This window comes from Sorex fumeus, unplaced genomic scaffold (genome assembly GCF_029834395.1).
Source record: "Sorex fumeus unplaced genomic scaffold, SorFum_2.1 ptg000030l, whole genome shotgun sequence".
In the NCBI taxonomy this organism is placed as follows: Eukaryota; Metazoa; Chordata; class Mammalia; order Eulipotyphla; family Soricidae; genus Sorex; species Sorex fumeus.
This window is the reverse complement of record NW_026606087.1, coordinates 7,284,561-7,308,717: the sequence shown is the minus strand read 5'-3', so window position 1 is coordinate 7,308,717 and position 24,157 is coordinate 7,284,561. Positions and strand designations below refer to the sequence as shown.

Below are 24,157 nucleotides of genomic sequence, written 5' to 3'. Positions count from 1 at the left end.
ACTTACCATGTTGGAGGATAGGGGTGGGGTTGGTGGGGTTGGAAGAAGGGGGTGGTTGAAGTGGGGGACACTCTGGTAGAGGGTGTGGTTTGGAATGTGGCATCCATGAAACCCTATCATTAACAATATTGTAAATCACTGTGCCTAAAGTTAAAAAATAAACATGTAAGAAGTTTAAATACATTTCTTCCACAGCTTGGAACTAGGTAAATAGATGCCTGTACACTCTTTCAAAGTCATTTGAGAGTGTGGTCTTTATAAGCCTGTCTAAACTTGAGAATTTATCGGAAATGCAATTATTTGGTTCCAACCCAGAACAACTGGATCAAAACTCTGGGGGCATATCCCAGTCATTTGTGATTGAATAAGTCCCCTAGGTTTACTGGCAAACAATAATGAGATGTAAGTGAACTACTATTTATTGGAAATCAAGCCAATGTCTAATTTTTAAAAATTTTTTAAATGCAAATAATTATTTTCTGTAGATGTGCAGATGATTTCTATCATGAGAGAAAAGATAAAGATATGGTTTCCTGTGTAGAATGTTCATCTATTTTTCTATCTAATTTAGTAACTTGATTGCAGCATTATTTTATTCTCCATCAATTATACATGCATATCTATTTATTGTTTGCTCCTATGAACCAACTTTTTTACTCTAATATATCCTTCCTTAATAAGCTGAAAAAAATCTTAGGCATATGCTTATATTTTATGAGAATGATCTTTTTTAACTTATTGGGAGTTGTAGACAATTTGGGAATTAAAAATAATGAGAAGGTAGTCAATTTTATTCCAGCTAAATCAAAGCAAGGTGTAGAACTATCATTGAAGATATCAGGGACAGTCCCATGCATGTGACTCAATGTACCTCAAGAGATAATCCTCGGGGCTGGAGTGATAGCATAGCGGGTAGGGCATTCGCCTTGCATGCGGCTAACCCGGCTTCAATTCCCAGCATTCCATGTGGTCCCCTGAGCACCACCAGGAGTAATTCCTGAGTGCAGAGCCAGGAGTAACCCCTGTGCATTGCCGAGTGTGACCCAAAAAGAAAAAAAAAGATAATTCTCTACTCAGAACCCACTGTGGCCAGAAAAGGATTCAACAGTCAAAACTCATATATTTCAATCTATTTGTCAGTATCTGTATAGTTAGTATAGGAAGCTCTCTAGCTATAATGTGTGTATTTCCCAAAGACCAAGAGTGCCAAGAGCTAAATCCAGAAGAGAGAAAAGAATTTGGGCTGTGTGGAGGGGATTCTAAATTCTTCCTCCAATTGTGGAAAATGACATGATTGCATTTCTTCTATCTTGAATCAATACAACGATCCAAGAAAAATGAAAAAGATTTACTTAAAATGCAGTTTCCTACTTTCCTTCTTGAAAATGCTTACAGGGCAAGGATTAGGCATGTGGGATGTACCTCTTGGCCAGGTTTTTGTCAGTTTCTCCTTCCGGTGAACTGGCATCCCCAGTGAGGATGATGGTGGGTGGGTTGCAAGATATTCCTACAGAGGGAGAGCCCTGGTGGTTGAGAACAAAAACACAGAATGAGTTAGGCTTGGGGTGGCGGAAGCTTCCTGAAGCTGGAGCTGGAACAGCTGTTTTAGCATCACACCTAGAGCCATTGTGAAAGGAACACAAGCAATTTGTTCCAATTTTTTAAAAGGCAGTTTCTCTTTCATTCTCCTAGCTTAGCCCAATCTGTTTTTCATGCACAAAGATTATCTCTCATTAACAATCAAGGTGGGATCTCATTAACAATCTAGAAAAAGAAGACTGTGGTATCCCCAGGCTGTGATGAAGGAGGGAGGCTATGAAGAGTGGAGTTTGGGAGAAAAGGCAGAAGCACTCACACATTCCTCATGCTCAAGGACAGTCTCAGGCTGCAGTGACTGTGATGTTTCAGTAAAGGTGATTTGTCCCAAGGGTAATAGAATGCAAGTTAGTTTTGTCACTTTGTCGAATGGTTCGTCTAAATACATGCACACTTGTGACATTAGAACAAATATTCTTAGAAACCCAGTCCTGAGAGTTTAGAGTAATTGTATCACACAACTACTGAAACAAATCAAACTACCAACAAACTACCAACAATCAAAAACTTAAAAAGTTATTACATCTAAGTAGGAGGTTGTAGTGAAACTGCTAATATTCATACACAGCTGATGGGTGTGTGAATTTAGTAAAATATATCTGGAGGTCCTGAAAGAGTAAAAGGGTTAAAGCACTTGTCTAGTATCCTGCCAATGCTGATTTGAACCCCCGGCACCACATATGGTACCCTGACCACCACCGAGATCACTCCTGAGCACAGAGCCAGAAACAGCCTCCTAGCACTGCCAGGTGTTGCCCCAATATCCCCATCCCCAATAAATAAAGTAGAGCCATATATGGAGTATCCAGACTATATCTGGCTGATAAAATGAAATAAAAGCAATTTTATATATACAAGATCTAGAACAATGCTTCAAACTGAGTTTCACACCTTCTGTTGCTTGCCTCTACAGTATTTCCACCTCAGAGTTTTGCATATTGTTTAGAAGATTCTTCAGAAATTCTTTCCTGTGCACGACTGGAGCGATAGTACAGCAGATAGGGCATTTGCCTTGCACACAGCCGACCCAGGTTCGATTCCCAGGTTCCCATATGGTCCCCTAAGCACCGCCAGGAGTAATTCCTGAATGCAGATCCAGGAGTAACCCCTGTGCATTGCTGGGTATGACCCAAAAAGCCAAAAAAAGGAGGAGGAGGAGGAAGAAGAAGAAGAAGAAGAAGAAGAAGAAGAAGAAGAAGAAGAAGAAGAAGAAGAAGAAGAAGAAGAAGATGATTCTCTCCTGTGTACCTGCATCATTTTTCTTCTCCTCTGTCCTGACCCTTGCCTGGGGTATGCCAGTGCCATTCTCTGAAATGTCTATGTGCCAAACGTCTATCCCCCACCAACTACTTTGTTGGTGTGGTTTCCTGCAGCTTCAGAGCAGTGGACATCACTCTATCACCACTTTCTCTGAGGGCTATGTCCTCTGGACCCTTGATGCTAAGGTTTCTTACTGCCACAAGACTCCTTCTGAAACCATGGCCTGGGGCTCTTCCCTCAGAGCCAAGAATGTGAGTATCCTTGAGGCCTCCATATGTAGGTGTTGGTTCCTTGTGAGATAGGAAGGAGATTCCCTTTCCTTTTTCACATTATTTCAAGTTGTTAATTGGATGTCATACAATGCTCTCTGAACTTGAATATGGTTTCCAGGGAAGCCAGCTCTTCCCATTGTCATTGTATCTCTTCCCTCCCTTGGTCTCAAATATGAGAGCAGGTGAGCTAGAGAAGAGTGTCTGAATTCAGCCAGGGAACACCAGATCCCTGAGAAGATGTTCCTTGGGCTCTGTGTTCTTATATATCTTCAGTTGGAAGGAACTGCAGCTGTTGGAGGAAGCACCCAGAATTTCTGAGCACACAGAAGGGAAGTTTGGGCAGGAACTATGGCTAGTTAGGAAAGTAGGAAGCAGTTACGTCTATTGGAAGAGTAAGACAGAACCTGTACTTGAATTTCATCTCTTTATCTATGATTGTGTGTCCTTGAGCAAGTGATCTGACTCCTATGCCCATGGTCACAAAATCTAATTCACAAGATTGCTATGAGGAATGACTAACTCGGGTTCAATCCTTAGCACCACATGCTCAGCGCCCTGAGCCCCACCAGGAGCAATCCCTGTGCATAGAGCCAGGAGTATGCCTTCAGCATGGCTGGGTGTGGTCAAAAGTCAGAGAGAGAGAGAGAGAGAGAGAGAGAGAGAGAGAGAGAGAGAGAGAGAAGAAAGAAACACATTTTAGTTATCACCCTTATGCCAAGACCAGCTTGAAATGCAGAAGGCAGGGACATAGCAAAAGGCTGAGTGCAGAATTTGCTTGAAGGAGGTCTGGGTTTGATCTCTGTAACTACATAGTCTCTGGAGCACTTCTAGCAGTGACCCTCTAGAGCACAAAGCTAAAAGTAACTCCTGAGCACCTCCTGAGCAACTCACCACCGCCTCTGTCCCCACCACTCTCCCCTTTCCCTTGACTCACTTCAGTTGGTACCTGCCCCTGCCCCTGTCTGACCCTCTAGAGCACAAAGCTAAAAGTAACTCCTGAGCACCTCTGGGTGTGGCCAAAAATTATAAAGTGTGAAAGAGCTCCTTAATGGCATATACTTGAATAGGAAAACAGAAGTAATCAATACTTAAAATGAACATAAGGTGATAGGGAATGTACCATATTCTGCAAAAGTTTAGAGGAAAAAAATAAAATTCATCAAGGAAAGCTGGAAAAGTCTCTCATTTGAGTGCCGGAGAGATAGTATAACAGGTAGGACATTTGCCTTGCACACAGCTGACCCAGATTCGATCCCCAGCATCCTATATGGTCCCCGGAGCACTGCCAGGAGTAATTGCTGAGTAAGAGCCAGGAGTAATCCCTGACATTGACAAGTGTGGCCCCAAGCAAAAAACAAAAAACAACAACAAAAAAGAGGACATTTGAATTAAATCTTGGGGCAGCGGGGGATGAGGGGTGTTGAATAAAAGTTTTCAAGACACAGACCTTAGAGGAGAGGTTTGGGGTAAGGAATGAAGCATTAGCCAAATGCAGGCTGGGAAATAGGAGTCAATCACTATAGCTGGGAACATGGACTGTGGGGTTATGTGAGATAGGAGAGGTTGGGGATGGGGCCAAGACAAGAGCTAGCATAAGAGGTTGAGCCAGCTAAGACAGTGTGTCAGCATAGCAGGTAGCAGGATGCGGATGGGTCAGACAGGGGCAGGGGCAGGTACCAACTGAAGTGAGTCAAGGGAAAGGGGAGAGTGGTGGGGACAGAGGCGGTGGTGAAGATAGCTCAAATAGAGGAGTACAGGCCTATTGTATGAGAGACAGCTCTGCATACCCTGCCAGTACCAATTGGTATAGCCTGCCCCCCTCCACACTCTAACGTGGTATCGTCATGGGCTCCCCACACTGAAACCAAGCTGGTGTGGCCATATAAAGAGGTTTTTAAAGAATGCAGGTGAGGATTGCCTAGTGCATTTATTTATTTTCTGATGAATTGAAAAGGCTAAGCCTTTTTCAGAGGATTTTTTTCATCTCACTTGAAGGATTTCTTTCTGATGTGTCTCTTAAATCTCAAGCAGAGGATTAGCACCTTTAGAAATCTGTTTTCTGTGCTCAGAATAACAGTTGGTGAGTTCTGCCAACCCGGGTTCAATTCCCAGAATCCCATATGGTCCCCCGAGCACCGCCAGGAGAAATTCCTGAGTGCAGAGCCAGGAATAACCCCTATACATCGCCAGGTATGACCCAAAAAACAAAAAAAATCTCCCATGAATCCTCTGGTAAAGAAAAGAAGGAGAAATCCACTTTGACTAAAATTGTACCACACTTGTCATAAACTCCGGCTATCCCTTGGGGTAAAGCTTTTATGAAGGCTTGGCTGGCATGAGTGCAGATGGGGAAGGGCCAAACATTAATTTCTAATTCTTGTGTTTTGGAAAAACATGGTGCATCATGGTGATAGGGAAAAAGTCACCCTTTTCCTAGAGTTGATGTCCTGTCTGCCAAGTAAAATACTGTCCACTCACTTTATTGACACACTCTTTATTTCCCAAGGAAGTTTGAGGTAACCAGCAATAAGTCAAAAGATATAAAAACATGAGACTATAAATGTGGACAAACAGCTTGATAAACATAAATATCTCTAGTAGATGAAGAACACTGCAAGCTGCTTCCAACCATCCACAATTTGATTCTGAAGTTAACTCTTTGCCCTGAAATCTAATGATGCTGTGATCCATGTGCTCTGAGAAGGATTGCTCTGAAGAATTCATTCAGGCGCCAGGGTTGTGACTCAGCAGGAGAGCACATGCCTTGCATTATCTGACATTCTTATTTCTATCAACCTGATTAATTCTTTTATTGACCTTGTGAGAGGGTTATTTTATAAACAAAAAACCTAGGCATATAGAAAGGTATGTGTAGGGTCTTGGTTTTGATCCCCAGCACAGTTAAAAAAAAATCAGAATCAAATCTTCAGTGGTAAACTTAAATAGACCCATTTTGTGTTTTCAATGTTGCTTGAAACATATTCATTGCTATAATGCAAAGTTACTTCAGAAAAACAGTTAATCATGTAATAATAAATCAAATTGTTTAGCAGACTTTCAAAGTGTAAAAAGACTTCCACCATTCACTTTCACCTCTCAGGGAATAAAAGAGGAACAAACTTTAAAGGCATATACTGACCTTTCTCACCACTCTAACTGCTTCTCTCTGTCTTCAGTTCACATCTCTAGCTGCTTCCAATTATTTACTATGCATGGGAGACAATGTGATAGTACAGTGGACAGGGCACTTGCCTTGCATGTGATCAATATGCATTCTATCCCCGGTATCCCGGAGCATCACCAGGAGTAATTCCTGTGTGCAGAACCAGGGCATCTCCAGATGTGGCCCAAAAGCAAACAAACAAATACCCCCCACCACACACACACAAAACCTAATAATTTACTATGTAGATTGCCTTAGACCTTTTTCTTATGACTTAATCATCAGAGTTCTTCAAGTTTTCCATTTCTGGGAGTCCGAGAGGGTCAGTCTACGATCACTTACACACCAGTCATGCTTTATTCTGTTCACCCATCTAGCAACCGTTTATTTGCCCATCAAGAGACCGGGTCTGAGAAAACAAAGATGAACCAGCAGACCCCCTGTTTCACTAGCATAGGAAACGAGATACAGGGTGGAAGAACCTCCCCAACCACAGCTGTTTCGGTCCTACCTGGTGCCCTCAGAGTTAACACTGTGAGGTAATTGGACGGGGAGGCATTGGAGAGGCTCCCTGTTACGGAAAGTTCTCTATACCTCCTAGCTAAAGCCATGTGAGGTGATTGCCATGCATGGGTAGCAGATATTCCCATTCAGAAGAGGATCTGGGCAGAGGGACCTATACAGAAGGCAGAAACAAGCCCTAGATGTAAAGTGCCAAGAATGAAACCATGACATACAATTTAAAACTGCAAAAAAACCTTTTAATCCCAGGATAGAAACACCAGGAACTCTATATGCTCTCCTTTTAAAATATATAATCATTGCACATTGCAATAAAAACCAACATGTCCCTTCCCTGTTCGGCTCACAGAATAAATTACCAAGTACAGGGCATTTTCTCCCAGTTGTCTGAAAAACTACCTTTAGAGTGAAAAACTGATAACTTGTGCAAGCAGTTTCACTAGCAGGAAGAGGAGAGACAGTGTGTGAGGAGTGTGGAATGATTCCCTGGGTGCTCTGGGTCTATTATGCCAGGGTAAATGCCCATCTGCCACAGTTGCTACCAAACAAAAGTTAAGGACTCAGGAAAGCTCGTGGGGTAGCACTGCCAAATACAATCAAATACAATCTGCTCGGCAAGTTAGTGGCACTGGGACTCTGAGGGCCTTAGACTAGGACGCCACACTTCACAGCATGGATTCTTACTGTGTGGGACTTCGGGCACTTACCTCACTTCTCCACGCCTAGCTACCTTGTTTATAAAATAACCCTCTGAAAAGGTCAATAAAAGAATTAATCAGGTTGATAGAAATAAGAGTGTCAGATAAAATATTTTTAAAAATTCAAATTTTTACTACTGAACACAACAGCACCAGACAGAAAAGCTCCTGGAGAGGCAACCATAAAAACTCAATGTTCAATGTTATTTTTTATTATGGTCACACTTAAGACTAAACTAGTCACCTTAGAATGTGGGTTTTAAGGAAATTGTTGTGCTTAGTTTGAGGTCTAATCTAGTATGTGTAGTTGAACTAAGGGGACCTGATCCCTCTGCTCCCAGAGTCCCAGACCAGCCTCCCAAGGGCCTGTGGTCATACAGACCTGTGATCAGTGTTGCCCAGAGAAGCCTCCAGGACAACTTTCCCTGGTGATTCACTCTTTTTTGCCACTCACTGCTCAGATCAAGTACCTTGGTGTTCACAGACACAAAGAGAAGCATGGAAACCGTTGAGAGGAGAAGGAAGCACCTCTCGTCCACACCTACTGTGTGCTGAGCTCTGTTGCAGACTTTCCACTTGCTTTATCAGGAATTCATGAATAAACCTCAGGAGGCCCATGTGCAGGTTGAGAATGACCAGTTTAACCTCATAGAACAACAAAGAGGACTTGAGAAAAGGCAAGCAAAGCTCTGAGTGTGGAGGAGGTGATGGGAACAAGCCCTCTCTCTCCTCTTTCTCCTTTCAGTCTCCTCTTAACCCAATTCTTTAAAAACTGGGCTTGTCTAGGGCTGTGAAACTGGTCAACAGTGGAGAAGTCAACATCAGGGCATTCCCCACAATCCCCTGCTGCTCGGTTCGTTCTTTGGTCACTGGTATTACCCCCCTGGCTTCTGACACCAGTCCTCCAACACTTATTCTTCCAAGGTGCATCTTTCCTCATGAGCCCCTTCCTCCAGGGAGCCCTCAAGCCAGCAGGGAATGAACATAACAGCCAGAGGAAAGATAACAAAAACACCCCCCTCACCCTCCCAAGGGCCAGTCTCTTCAAAAAGGTCAGCCAAACACTGAAGGGGCTGGACCATCTCCCAGGGAACTCACCCTATAATAAGCCTGCAGGTCACATTTTGTTCTCCTTAAATAAACCTTATAGAAACATTTAAATGTTTATTTCACTCATAAATTCCCAGGAATGCACCACAGTTTCCTAACTGACCAAGTGCAGGGATAAATATAGGCCAGTGTCATGAACGGGAATATGATCTTCCTTTCCCCAATGTCACATGGCCAGGCCCGGGATAGCAAGCTCCCACTCCAATGGGAGTGGAACATCAGCACTAGCCCTCGGGTGCTGGCACAGAGCCTGGGAGAGAAGTACCTGCAGCGAACTGGACCTGAATGTTACCTGTGGGACCTGACCAAGTTACACAACTTCTCTGAGTTCCATGTTCTCAAGCATTCGACAATCCCCCTACCATGCTTGTTTACAAGATAATATTAGATAAAGCAATAGAAATGTTGACGATGGCAGGGACAGGCAATGGGCACATAGGGGGCTGTCTCTGTGGAGCAGGGACCCCACCCACCATGAGAATTTAATGCTGCTCTGACACGTTGAAAGAGCTCTGGGGACTTGAAAGTCTTAATCCAGCCATAAATCCTGGGAGCTCCGCAGAAAGTGGATGAACCTCTGCTGAACATGGGGTCCTCCTTGCTGAGCACTGGAAACCACTTCCCAGCTTCCAGAGGAAGAGCACACCCTATGGCTTCCCCTGCCCCCTGAGCCTGCCTGCCTCTGAGAGACCTTGTGTCCTGACTTGGCCCACTCTATTCTTAGAGGTCAGGGATATAAGCACAAGAGTATCCTGCTGTCTTTATCATAGGTTTTACTATTATGTTCACATGTCCGTTGGTCTTATTTTGTGTAGTGCGTCACCTAGCCAGATTCACCCACTCATCCATCCTTCCTTCCTCCATCCTCTTATTTATTCATCCAACATTTATTTATCCATCCATTAGGCTACCTATTCATCTACATATCTACCTATCCACCCATCCAACCATCCACCCCTCCATCATCTATGAACCACCTCCCCTGTCCATTCATCCAACCATCCAACTATCAATCCACCCATTTTCTTACCGTTCATCCATCCTTCTCTAAGCTCACACAAACTGAGGGTTAAAGATACACACAGGAAATAAATAGTTCAGACCCTAAATATCTATTTGCAAGAGGATTCAGAGAAGAAAAATCTGACAATTCCAATACTCATTGTAGGAACTATGGACAGACTATGCAGGCATTTTCGACCATCTGTAATGATCTCTGCTCTGTTCTAAGCTTCTGCCATCACTACAATTTCATAACTTCTCTTTTAGGACTAGAAACACCATTCTGGGGACTGGAGTGATAGTACAGCAAGTAAGGTTTTTGCCTTGCACATGGACAACCTGAGTTCGGTACCTGATATCCTATATGGTACCTCAAGCAGTTACAGAGGCGATTTCTGAGTTCAGAGCCAGGAGTAAACCCTGAGCATTGTCAGGTGTGCCTCCCCACCCCCCCCAAAAAAAAAGAAAAAGAAAAGTAACAGCATTCTGGATAAATCATGACCTTTTCCAAATTTTTTTACATGTCGGAAAAGGCATTAAGCACTCACTCCTCTTCCCTGTCCAGGGCATGTGTTGTCCAGAACACTGAATTTACTGCTGAGTGGGATCAATGAAAGTGGCAAAACCACAAGGAACATCTAATACAGAAACTGGTTCAATCATGAAACAACTATGTTGACAATTATATAACTTCATGGAGACTTAGTTCCATCTTCATAAAATAGAGATAATGGAAACAACCCAAATTTACAATGACAAAGTAGTGGAGAAAGAATTTGTCACATACATACACAATGACATATCATGAAGCCATAAGAAAAAAAATCTTATGCAACTTGCATGGAACTGAAGACATCATGTTGGGTGAAGAAATCCAGATGGAAGACAAATACTGGACCAGTTCACTTAATGGTAGTATATAGAAAATCGAAAAAATGAAATAAACAATGCCAATTGATAACAAACTCCTGGCCTTGTATTATAGAACTAAGAATACCAGGTTGGCAGAAAATGGATGAGGAAAATGATAAGGTAGATTGGAAGTAATATATGTATATTGGTAAGTATAAGCCTTGGACATTTTGGTGATGGTGAGGTGAAGTAACTGTGTACACCTAAACTATAAATGCTAACACTATTGTAATTATGTGATCTAAATGATAATAATTAAAAGTTTTTAAGATAATACTATCTAGGGGCTGGGATTGTACTGCTGTTGTAGAGTTCATTCTTTGCATGAATATATCCTCATTTCAACCCCCTATGCCCTCCCAATCTACATTGGAGGTATGAGATCAAATATCAAACGCCCAATAAAATTTTTCAATAGCATGTACAAAGATCTGAATGCTTTACTAATAACTTATTTGAATCTATTTCACTGATGATCTTTACTGAGGCTATTCTTTTGAAGGATGTGAGAAGATAAGTAGAAATGAGCTTAGAGTGAATTCAAAGTCCTCAGTTGGAACATTCAAAATACTGCCTGCTTTTCAGTCATTAGAGCACACTTATTTGCCATAGTATTCTCACCTGTAAAATAAAATGATAGTCTTTTAAAAAAATTCATTAAAGAACTGTGATTTACAAAGTTATTAATTGTTGAGTTTTAGGCATATAATATTTCAACACCAATCCCACCACCAGTGTCAACTTCACTCTTTCCGTGTTACCATATTCTGTTTCCACCCACCTACACCTGTCATCTTGATAGGTACGTTGCAAAGTTTCAGTAGTTGCAGCTTATATTTCTATTTTTTTCGGTTTTGTTGAGTCTGTGTTTTGGATAGGTATGTAGCCATATCACTCACCCCTATCATCAGTATAACTGAAGCCCTGATACATGTTCACTCATTACTTCCAGTTTTCTTCTCTCCTCCCCCACCTCCATTTCTTTCCTTCTCTGTCCTTCCCTCTCTAAATATTATGGTCAAGGGTGATCTAGACACCCCTTACCCCCTTTATTGTAGTATATGTTCCCATCCAGTATTCTCTGTACCACATCATCCTGTATTTGCCTTTCTTCTTCTGGCTTACTTCATTCAACATGATAGCTTCCAGTTCTTATTATATTGCAGCAAATTGCATAATTTCATTATTCCTTGCAGCTGCACAGGATTTCGTTGTGTGTATATATACCACATCTTCACAATCCATTCATCTGTCATTGGACACCTAGGTTGATTCTGTATCTTAGCTATTGTACTGAGTGAAGCAATGAAAAATGGTGTGAAATGAGCAATAATTTTATCTACCACCTAAAGTTGCTGTGAGTGAGTAAACTACAGGAGTGGGGTCTGGCACACAGTAGGTCTGAGTGTTTATTTCCTCTACCCACGTTCACATTTGTTTTCTTGCTTCTTGTTTCTATAACCCACAAAAGGCTTAGGGCAGTCACTGTCACAGTAGAAACATGCTTGAGGGTTTTCAGTGAGTGTCATGGGGGTGAGTGTCTCCACTCTACAGGGTTCTTGGCATTGCCTATTCATTCTCATCATTCCTAACACAGAACAGATTTTCTTCATTCTGTATTTCTCCCAGCAGGGGAGCATGCATTTTCCAAAGAGGTACAGAGACAAATGCAATCCCAGTGTGATGACAAAATCTGAAGAGCCAAGAGGAAATAAAATAGAGAGAAGAAGGTGGCAAAGATTGTAGAAGATTGTCAAACTCAGTGTTTCTAGGGTTAGCACAGAACAAGGATGTCCAACTCCTAATTACAGAAGGTCAGAGAAAAACACAAGAGCAAATTAGGTTAGAGAGAACTGTTATTTGATTATAGATTCACCAAAAAAGAGACATTTCTGAGAGTGGGGCCTTGATATATAAAACTCAGTGAATATTTGTTGAGTGAATTCAATAAACATGCATTGAGTAAATATTAATGAATCTAACACGTATTGTGCACCACATCTAAGTGAATAGTCATACCTTTCTTGTGCATTTAGACACAGCAGTAGAATGGACTAGAAAGAAAGAGAAGAAAATTCTAGTTCCATTTTCATAACTTTTGGTCATCAGGTATGGGAACCCAGACCTTGCTACTTTCTTGCTATGTGACTTTAAACAACTGTTTTAATCTCTTAAAGTCTTAGTTTCCTAATCTGTAAAATGGATATGGTCATTGCTAACTTGGACATTATGAGGATTATCTTAGATAATAAGTTTAACGAGTTTAGCCGAGAACACAATATGATACCATATATTAGTTTCGTTTCTGTTAGGATATAATACCTAATAGTTCTATTTTTTTGTTGTTTTGTTTTGGGGCCACAACCAGTGATGCTCAGGGCTCACTCCTGGCTCCAAACTCAGGGATCATTCTGGCAGAATTCAGGAGTCCATATAGTGTGCCGCAGTCCAAACCTGGCTTGGCTGCATGCCAGGCAAGCATCTTACCCACTGTGCTATAGCTCTGACCCCAGGACCTAACAGTTCTGAACATTTCCTGGAGACCTCTGTCCTCACTTAATGTTGGAGGAGAAATTGTAATAATACATTTTTAAAAAAGGTTTTGGTAAACCATTTTGTGATGTATTAGACTCTGAGCACCTTGTATAAGTTGATACTTTGCTTACCACTTTATATGTATTTTTGGTTCAAATCAAAGATCTACCTAGTACACCTGGCTTACATTTTCTGTATTTACATTTATTATCTGGAAATGAGATGACAACAGTATCTGCTTCATGGTCTATTGTAAAATGAAATGCAATAACATATACAGAAAACCTAGCAGAAGTACCCGGAAGGATGCCTTAAAGGTTAGCAACTGTTAGCAGCTATTACTGCAATGCTGAACTTGGAGATGAGGAAACTAAAGGGAAATGAGTAATTGACTTACCCTGGACCAACTTAGGCTGGGAAGTCCAGCTTTTTCTACACAGCCACATGGCTCACACCTTGTGTTCCTGTGAAGTGAAAGCATTTCCGGCACCTCAAGAAATTCCCAGGCAGCTTAGAGATTCCACCTTCATCCGTGCTCTTTTCCTCAAGAAGCACTGTGGAGCTGGCTTGCCTCCAGGCCCCTCCCCCTGACTTATCAGTCATTAGTCTAAGCCAGGACAGTACTCACACTCCACTGACACCAACAAGAAGAGGGTTCTAGATTTGTTAAAGCAGGGAATCTTGCCTCCAATTCTTGGCTCACAGAGAAGGAAGTCAAGTGGCTTCAATATCACAAGTCCTAGGTGCTCTCCCAGCATATCCAATTCTGCTAGGGTCACCCCTAAAGAGCTGGAGCACAACCTAACCTGATTTCAGCTCTGTGACAACCAGGTATGGGGGTGCAAACAGGGTCTCTCTAACTGTTTGAGTGCTGATCTTAGATCCACAAGCTGTTACATATCCACTGAGGAATGGATTTCTGTTTAAGAAGATCCATGTGTGCAGTAATAAGGAGGAACTTCAGGAAGATCAGAGAGACGCCATGTAGGGCTTGAACCAGGAACAGAAGGGTCATCTTTGTTTCTTGGTCAGGGTTCCAGCATGCACTCATAATGCATTATGAGCATTATGTCTGGTGGAAGGAGAACAACAGGGGAAGTCCAGAATGTGGCAGGGGCAGCACAGTAATTTGGCAGGATGTGCAACTCGGTGCTTTAGTGCCTGCCCCTCTGATTCATATAAAAGAAAGGACAGAAGGCAGAGATAGGTTGGGGCCACAAGCTATGGTACTGGAAAGCTGGCATGGATGTGAATTCTTCTGAGCTCCCCTCTCAGAGAATTTGCTTTGGGAGCATAGGACTGAGCACCACAGCGCTCTCTCTCTCTCTCTCTCTCTCTCTCTCTCTCTCTCTCTCTCTCTCTCTCTGTGTCTCTCTCTCTCTCTCTGTCTCTCTCTCTCTATCATAGAGAATCCTGGGCAGAGATTCACTGTTCAACACCATAGAGAAACTAAGACCAGGATGCTTAGGTTGTTCCAGTCGTGGGCCTACACTTACAATCTGTGGAGAAAAGAAATAATTTCCTCAGTTTCCTCAGCTCTAAAAACTGGAGTGATGATGCCATCGACTCATAAGGTTGACTAGAAGCTTACGCATAAGTTACTTAGAGATAACACGGTAAAGTAGCACCTGACAGATGGTTCACTGGGATTATTAAGTGGCTTGTAAAAGTGAAAATGGGAGGTGGGTTTGAGGGTCTGGGAGAAGGTGATGCTGGAGAGATGCTATGAAGCATGTGATACATCCTTCAAGTCCAGTGGGCTCACTTGGACCTGTCCTTAAAAGTTTCCAGAAACCTTGGAGAGAGATTGGAGCTGTCCAGGAGCAACTAGAGTCAATAAAGCTTTGTCCATTACACTAATATAAGCTGCCTGACACTTCTGAGGAATCTGCACCCAACCCCCATACCACTCTCACCAGGAAATCAGCTTTTCAATATGGCAACTGGTCATAGGCCAGGAAACAGTTTCTGTGCTGGTGATACTACCCCTGTCATCAGTGTAGTGTCCCATGGAGGAGCCCGAAAAGCTAGAGAGCCAGAGGAGGAATTGGGGGTGAGGGAGTTCTGACAAAGTTCACTGAAGACAAGACTGGAGGAAAAAAGATTTTGGAAAGACTCTTCCTGCATGTGTGAGGAAGATCATGAGGACAGTGAGGGAAATCTCAGGGGAAGCAACTTCCAGCTCGATGAAAAATCAAAGCCAGCTAACCATGGCGTGGACTTCCCTGGGAGGTGGGGACATTCCAAGGGTAGAGCTATTTCCCAAGGCCAAGACCCAGCTAGGACACTGGTTCAGTGGTTCCACATTGGCAGAGGAGTCTGGGGGTTAATGATTTCCCATTAGACTCAGGGCTCACACTCTACAGAACTTGGCTTGCCTAGGAAGAGTCTTCAATGTGCTCTGGGATCTGCTTTCTTCTCTAATAGTCTGTCATCCTGTTTGGAAGCCCAAAGATTCGAGGTTTGTACCCTGATCACATTTATTTCTGAAGAATCTCCTTGACTCTGAGCTCATTATCTATGCCCCTACTTGATTAAGCATCAAATCCATGGGCTGTAGAGATAGCACGGGTGATATGGCACTTGCCTTGCATGCAACCAACCTCAATTCAATTCCTGGTACCACGTATGGTACCCCAAGTACTGCCAGGGTCATTCCTGAGCACAGAGTCAGAAATAGCCCCTGAGAATCCACCTCCCAGAACAAAACATGCTCTATTCACAGCTTCCTAAAGTTCTTGGGGTTTATATCTTTGTGTGTTCTGACTATAACTGCTGTTGGGGACCTTAGTAGTATGTGTGTATATCTGTCTGTAGTGTCTGCATTACATGTGCATGAAAGAAAACTAGGCTGGGAGCCTTCAGTTCTTGTGTTCCGGTACGAACTGTTCTCTACTTGTGCTTGTGTCCAAGATGGGAAGCGAAGCCTGAAGAATTATAAGTCAGGCTGGACCCAGGGGAGCTGTAAACTCAGAAGGATGCTGTGTTCTCTTCCTGCTTCGCAGAGCAAGGATTTACATGGCACTAAAAATCCCAGCCAAATCCTTCTGGACCAGCCCTCTTCCCCGATCTACTGCCTTCTGCTGCTCCCAGAGACTGAGTCTCTGGACTCTGACGGCCCCTATCCAGCTCACAAGACCTGACCATCCCCAGAGAGAAGGACTGCCTGGGAAGCCGAATGTGGGCTGTCTGTGGGTGTGGCAGTGGGAAGGGCTCTACATTATGATGCCCCTAGGGACTTCTAGAAAACTCTGGAGGCCCAGTGCCTAGCAGTAAGGGGAAAGAATAACAGAATGCTGAATATTGTACCCAGTATTTTACTAAACAAAAGAATACAGAGAGTATCATGCTAAGTGAAATGAGTCAGAAAGAGAAGGACAAACAGAATGACTGCACTCATTTGTGGAATATAAAATAACATAATATGAGACACATAAGGAGAGTAGAGGCCAGGGCCAAGAAGATTGTTCCATGGTTGGAATTCCATCTCATGAGTTGGGGAGAAGGCAGCTGGGATAGAAAAAGGATCATTAAGTCAATGATGATTGGGGGGATTGCTCGGGATGGAAAATGTATGCTGAAAGTAGATAAAGAACCAAACATGATGGCCTGTCAGAATCTGTATTGCAAACCATAATGCCCAAAAGTAGAGAGAGAATAAGAGGAAAATTGTCTGCCATAGAGGCAGGGGGAAGAGTGGGAGGCGGGCAGGAATACTGGGGACATTGGTGGTGGAAAATTTACACTGGTGGAGGGATGGGTGTTTGATCATTGTATGACTAAAACTCAACCATGAAAGCTTTGTAAATGTATTTCACAATGATTCAATGAAAAAAATTGTGAGCCATCTTATTTTGTGCATATATTTATTAAAATTTACTAAATGTTGAGAAATTTTAAAAATACTGATTTAAAAAAAAAAAGAATACAGAATTTGAAGCCAGAGTGTGAGTACAGGGTTAAGGTGCTTGCGTTGTATGAAGCTGACCCTGGTTCCATACCAGGCACCACATAATTTCTGCCCAGGAGCCACCACAACCCTAGATCTGGAAATAGTTTCTGTACACAATTGGGTGTGGTCCAAAATCCAAACCTACCCCACCCCTCTCACACACACAATAGAAACCTGAATCTGATAGTGGCCTTCAGTATGAAGTCTGATTCACTCCACTCCATTGCCTTTTAGGTCAAAGATGATACCCAACCAAGGCTAGGAGGCTACCCTTAGATTTACCCTAGGCAACAGAGACACAAAGAAGTGACAGCTTCAGACAAGGCCTCTTGATCAGGGTTTCAGGATGTTGCTTGAGGCACCTTGATCTAACTCCTGAGTGCATATTCCTAAATCTTATCCAACAGAGAGCCTAAGTGGCAGAGCATATGTCTGACACACTCAAGACCTGAGTTTAACACCAAGCAACCACATACTCTAAATCTTTTGCCTCTAGGCCTGAATCACTCTGACTCCAGCTTGTTTGCATTTGTTTCTCATGGGAACCTTCTACCTGCACTCTGGCAATTGCAGAAGCCCATTGTTGCTGTAGTGATCTGCTTACTGCCTTGACTTTCCATCAGCACAGAGACAAAATCATGATATTGGAGGAAACAGAGAACCTTAGGGTACTACGTCTGACTCAAGGTCACAGCATGAGAGCTTCCTGTGATTCTGTGGAGCTTCTGCAGGTCAGCTGGTTTCTCTAGCATCAACAGTGCAGTTAGCTCAAGGAGACCCTCTCCAAACCCCTGTTCAACCACCATGAAATAGTCCCCATGTGTGGTTGGAAACCACGATGTTTGCAGGGCCAGAGGGTTTCTGTCTTGATTTCTATCTCTGGGAAAGAACGTAGAAAGGATATTTTACTTAGAGAAATATGATATCTAAAGGAACTGAATTCAGAGAATAACCGTCTTATTATCAAGGGTAGAGCTGCCTGTTTGCTGATCTTTCATCTTTTTTTTCAGGAGTATTTGTATTCCTGGGGCAGTTGATAAAGAAGCTGTTTGGAGATGTTCTCCAAGATTCACAAGCTAAATATTACATGAGAATATGATTTAAGGCCCAGGGAGATGGCTCAAAAGACCATGAGCATGGCTGCCACACACAGAGCCGCAGGTCTAATCCCCATCCCACATAAGCTCCTGAACACTATGGGAGTAGCTCTACTGACACCACAACTCTTGGAGTAACTCACCTTTCCCACAAAAGAATCTTATTTAAAGCCATTCTAACTGCATGTCAAGTGGAAAAGGACAAGGATACCATGCAAGGAGCCCAGACTGGGAATGCGGATGCTAAGAGAACAGAACTCAGGTCTGTGAGCTGAGGAATGAGCAGCCACATCTAAACCCAGCAGGTCATTTCTTGGGGTGACCATCTCCTTTACTCCACTATTCAGTAGAACTGCTGGTTAAACCTTCAAGGCTACTGTTGGCTGTACTTTGGGAGACATGTTCCACACTGGGTGAATAGTAACAGCCAAAGAGCACTATTTGGGGAAAGGGGTTACCCCACATTGATGTCACCCATAGAGGTACAAAGAAGCAAGGAGTAACCACTGAAATCAACACAGAGCAGCTCCGGAATGACCCTGGAGGTTCTTGGGAGAGGGATTCTATGGTACTGAGCTGGCTGGCTGTGTTTAACCTGACACAGGGCACCTTGCCCCTCTGTCATTGCAAAATCCAAGGACTCTGAGAGGCTTCCAAGTTCTTCAATATCTTAATCCCATGAACTTGGGATATGGAATTACAAGAGGGAATTCTTTCCTATTTATTATCTAAGTTCCCACAGTTATGATGTGTAAGAAAACAAACGTCATCCTAACATGAAAACATTCACTAAGAATCTGTCTACTTATCAAGGGAGCGTTCACTTGGACATTCTTCTCTCACTTAGCAAGTGTCTGTCCCTTTGGGCTAAGGTCAGTTTGGGTGACTGTCAGCGACAACAAGATGTGGCAAGTTCACGGCAAGTCCACTGCAGAGTTCATGAAGCCAAGGAACACAGTATTGGAGAACTACATGCATGAAATCTCAGACCAGTGAGGAGCAGAGAGTTGATGAACTCACAGATGAGGGGAAATGATGGTGAAGGAATGATTTAAATGCTGACAGTTTGAAGAAGTCCTTAGGAAAATGAGTGAAGTTCTTAAATACTAAATAGAATTTCTTTTGTTGCTGTTAGAGGAGAGGGCTCAGAGGACACCAGGACAACTCCCTGAATGTGCTAGACATAGTGGGGGGAACTATATAGATCCCTGGATCAAACTCAAGGACTCACACATACACAGCAGGTTGTTCTACCATTTAAGTCACATCCTTGGCTTCAAATAGAATGTTTAATGAATTTTATTAAGTAGATTCTATCTGAGCTGGAGCAATAGCACAGCAGGTAGGGCATTTGCTTTGCACGTAGCCGACCTGGGCTCGATTCCTCAGTCCCTCTCAGAGAGCCCAGCAAGCTACTGAGAGTATCCTGCATGCATGGCAGAGCCTGGCAAGCTTCTTGTGGCATATTTCTTATACCAAAAACAGTAACAACAAGTCTCACAATGGAGGCGTTACTGGTGCCCACTTGAGCAAATCAATGAACAATGGGACGACAGTGATACAGTGCTACCAGATTCTATCTAGTAGAAATATCATAATGGAGGTGCTGTACATAGCAAAGTATGAGGGAAATGGTATCTCAGGAATAGATAATTTAATTCAGTTTCTCAACAGAGGCCATATGGATATTCCAAGGAAGCCACAGATGAAAATTTTATATGTTGAGGCCATTGTATGAGCTTAAAGAGTCAACTAATTGGATGTGGGATTGGGAGGAAGAGAACACAGGAAGGAAGGAAGAAAGGAAGGAAGGAAGGAAGGAAGGAAGGAAGGAAGGAAGGAAGGTCAGAAGTGGGCAGAGTCAGGAAAAAGTTAAGAAACACTGGTTGTGTTGGTACAAAGAATAAATATAAGAACAACCAAATTATCACACTTGTCATTTTTTGTTCCTCCAAAATTAGCATATAATCTCAATTTTGCAATACATGTGGTCAAAGTAAGTTTTCATCATTTCATTTGTACCATGAAATCTAAGGGAGACCCTTTCAGATATTTTCATCATTTATATTTTCATAGTTATTTATTCCACTGAAAATCTTTCCCACTCATCACTAGGAAATCTTGATCTTCATTTTAAGTGGCTTCCGTGCCTGGGATCCTGGCAGGATGTGGCCTCCAGGATGACAGAAACTTGTTCTAGGAGGGTGCCAGGTAGTGAGGGGATCAAACTCCATCTCCAAGGAGCCCACTCTTAGGGTGTGTGGGGCAGTTCAAACATCCATTAGATACTTATGATTTTGTGTGGAAGCCACACACCTTCTCCACCTCACCGGGGGCTTTTGTCTTGGTTCTTCCCATCTAGATACAGGCAGGGAGGGGGCACTTACTTGGCCAGCAGAGCTCTGGGCTGACTGGGGATCTCCAGGGGGCTCTTCATCTTCAGGAATATGGGGCATGGCAGCCTCCTGGCTGTAATGGTCACGTGACCCGGAACTTCCTCTGCGTCAGCCCCAAGGATGATCCAAGAAACCTGGGCTCTGCCGGCTGAGGAGATGCCAAAAGGAAAAGTCAAATCCACTCCCATCCCTGACCCAAGTTGGGTTCCATTGCCATGAACAAGAGCCGCAGAGAGCGTGCTTGAGTTTGCATTAACCCCACAGTTCGGCAATAGGTTAGGAGAGGGCATTTGGAACTGCATTTCCTCCTGTTCTCCAGCTATGTTTACAAAGTCAGAGGTGACCTTAGAGATTTTGCATCTAATTTGGTCCTTACAGTAAACACAACACTCCCAGAAAAGAGAAAGGGGCTTTAAGTGACTCAGAATCCTGGCTAATGGGCAGACACTCCATTGGAGACCATGTATATTTGTTTACCATTTATTGAGCAGCTACTAGGTGCACCACTAACATCACTTAATTTCTCACAACAGCCACACAGACGCAGGGTATTAAAAATTAGTCACATTTTATAGATGAAATAACTGCTTTTGAGAAAACAACACTTGTCCCAATTATGCAAAACACCAAGCAAAATCCAGATCATCCTAATTTGGAAAGAGCAGGGCTCTTTCCACTCAAGCACACAGCCTACCTTGGCGAGGTGGGGAAGGAGAGCCAGCTGCTGGCCACCTCACACTCTTTCCACCCTCAGAATGAGCCCTCTCTCACTTGATAATAGCCTCCTTCAGCCTGTCAGTTCAATAATCATGTGATTCTGAGGCTTAGCCTCGGCGCATCTCGAGTGCCTTATACTGTGCCCACACCAACAACTTTAGGTTGCTCTCCCAGAAACCAGATTTACACCCTCACTATGGTGTTACCACCTTAGGATCTAACTAGGATTGACCCCGTATGCTTAATCTATTCATCTTGCCACAGAGTGACTCAAGGATAATCAATTGATCCAGCCTGTGCAGTAGCACATGGTCATCTTCTGGGACTCAGTCCCTTTTCTTGCTCTAAGTGGTGGCAGATGCAATCCTGGCACTGCAGAGGCCACTTTTCTTTCACAGAAAAGTCCAGACTCACACATAGATAAACTGACACATGCACCAGAGGATGCAAAGTCAGGAGAGAGGCAAAAGCAGGGAGCCAGATCTCTGATTCAAGTTCATCTGCAGCCTAAACTTTTTCTAATGAAGCCAGTCACATGAACACTGAAGTTTTTTAGAGGTTAAGCCAGTTCAGGCAAGATTTTGGGATCCCTTTGCTAACAGTTTTATTGTGATTCATGCCAGTCACAAAGCCTAGGACCATGAGCTCTCCAAATGATCTGAGCCAATGGTCTAACTTCTTTTAGAAAAGGAGACTCAGAATGTCACTATTTGGAGAAGAAATTCCCACCAGTTGCCGTGATGTTAGATTATATTCCCACTCACTTACCCCCAACACACACAGGCACACACACACACACACACACACACACACACACACACGCACGCACTGCTCAGAGGTCTCTTGTAGGGGACAAGCTCAGATCTGGCATCTGCCACAGTTCCAACAGACACCCCCACCCAAAACACCTCTGACTGCGTGCCTAGGGCAGGCAAAGTATCTGATGTATGATCACTAGAAGGATCTTTTCCAAAAAAAATGTAAATTGATTTAAAGAACTGGAGAACTGGGTCAGGGATAGAGTTGAGGGTGGGGGTGGAGAGAGAAGTGAAAGAAAAAGACAGAGAGAAATAAAATGGAGAAGAAAAGAGAGAGAGAAAAGAGAGAATATAGGAAAGAAAACAAGAGGGGAATGAAGGAAGGAAGGAAGGAAGGAAGGAAGGAAGGAAGGAAGGAAGGAAGGAAGGGAGAGAGAAAGGAAGGAAAAGGGAGGAAGGGAGAGAGAGGGGGAGGAAGGGTGGGCGGGCGGGAGGGAGGGAGGGAGGAAGGGAGGAAGAAAGGAAGGAAGTGAGGAAAGAGGGAGGGAGAGGGAGGAAAGGAGGAAGGGAGGCATTAGAGAACTTTAGTCCCAGCACTGGGCATTATAACCACCATCTTGACTTTCTCACTTTCTGCAGTGGAAAAGTAGCCCCACTCAATTCTATAATAACTGAGGTGACCTCTGCTGGTAAATTCAAGAAAACGCATCTCAAGTAGGATATCAATAAATTAAGTTGTTAGTTTGTTCACTGTACTAAATTTTCACCTGCTCCTACAGGTCCTGTGCTAGGTGCCAGTGGCATGAAGATGATGGTGAAGGCCTCAGAAGCAGGGAGGCCAGACATGGGAAGCATTTGAAGATGGTACAAAGGCAAAATGCTTTGAAAGTAAGAAGTTGCAGAATCTCAGAAATGGCCTGGAAGCATGGAAATCAGAACAAGTGGGGCACCATTTTAGTGAAGATTTCAAATTAAAAATGATTTTGAGCTGATACATAAACACTGATACTCTTTCTCTCAAAAGAATAGCAAGAGGTCTATATAGGGAGACAAAATGGAAAGGAATAAACAGATGGAACAAGAGCTATGAGTCATGGCTTGTATCTTGATCCCAAATGGTTCCTAGAAGAATAAATTAAGTTTAGGTGTTTCCAAAAGTGATCGCTATAATTCAGTTCTATCACCTTTATTTGAGCTTAAGCATCAGGGACATCAGGGGTGTTGGGAAAGGCTTATAGTTAGCAGGCATTGAGCATAGCCAAATACCCATAAACCTCAATTGTACCAGAAACATTGACTACATCTAAAAATATGTGATATCTGTGCAGGTCTAGGCTATCTTACTGGGAATGTAATTTCCAAAACATGAGAAATGACAGTTACAATTTTCTTTAAATCTTATCCTACATGGATATATTGTACTTTACAATCTAAGAAATATTTATTTTTTATTTTTTTGTTTAATTTTTCTTTTTGAGTCACACCCGGCAATGCACAGGGGTTACTCCTGGCTCTGCACTCAGGAATTACTCCAGGCGCTGCTCGGGGGACCATATGGGATGCTGGGAATCAAACCTGGGTCAGTCGCGAGCAAGGCAAATGCCTAACCTACTGTGCTATCACTTCAGCCCCAATCTAAGAAAGATTTCAGGGGCTGGAGTGATAGCACAGCTGGGAGGGCGTTTGACTTGCACGTGGCCGACCCGGGTTCGATTCCCAGCATCCCATATGGTCCCCCAAGCACCGCTGGGAGTAATTCCTGAGTGCATGAGCCAGGAGTAACCCCTGTGCATTGCCGGGTGTGACCCAAAGAGAAAAAAATTTTTTTTTATTTAAAAAAAGAGAAAGATTTCATTAGAGATTATACAGGGCTAAAATGCCTGCCTTGCATGCAGCAGGCCCTCATTTGATCCCTGGTACTGTATCCAGTTCCCTGAGCATAGCCGGAAGTGATTGCTGAGCACAGAGCCAGGAATAGGCCATAAACCCATCAGGATGTGACCTACAAGTCAGAAAAGAGATTCAGACCAATAAGGGTTTGTCAGGAAAGAAAGCATGAAACAGGGTGATGCAAATTTCTGTTGAAAGAACTGAAGACTTTTAGCTTGGAGAAAAGAAAGTACAAGGGAGAGTGAAATCTTTTCTCAGGTATTTGAAATTTATTCAT

At 43.1% G+C, this 24,157-nt stretch overlaps 1 protein-coding gene across 1 annotated transcript in view; it reads right to left on the bottom strand.

Moving 5' to 3' along the window:
• Window positions 1–24,157, bottom strand: part of IRAG1 (inositol 1,4,5-triphosphate receptor associated 1) — a 137,037-nt gene that overhangs the window by 66,181 nt on the left and 46,699 nt on the right. Inside the window, exons 2-3 of the mRNA XM_056116227.1 lie at window positions 20,507–20,663; window positions 1,423–1,523 (exon numbers count right to left, since the gene is read on the bottom strand). Of these exons, the coding sequence (XP_055972202.1) occupies window positions 1,423–1,523; window positions 20,507–20,575 (170 nt within the window). The 5' untranslated portion in view covers window positions 20,576–20,663. The remainder of the gene's footprint in view (window positions 1–1,422; window positions 1,524–20,506; window positions 20,664–24,157) is intronic.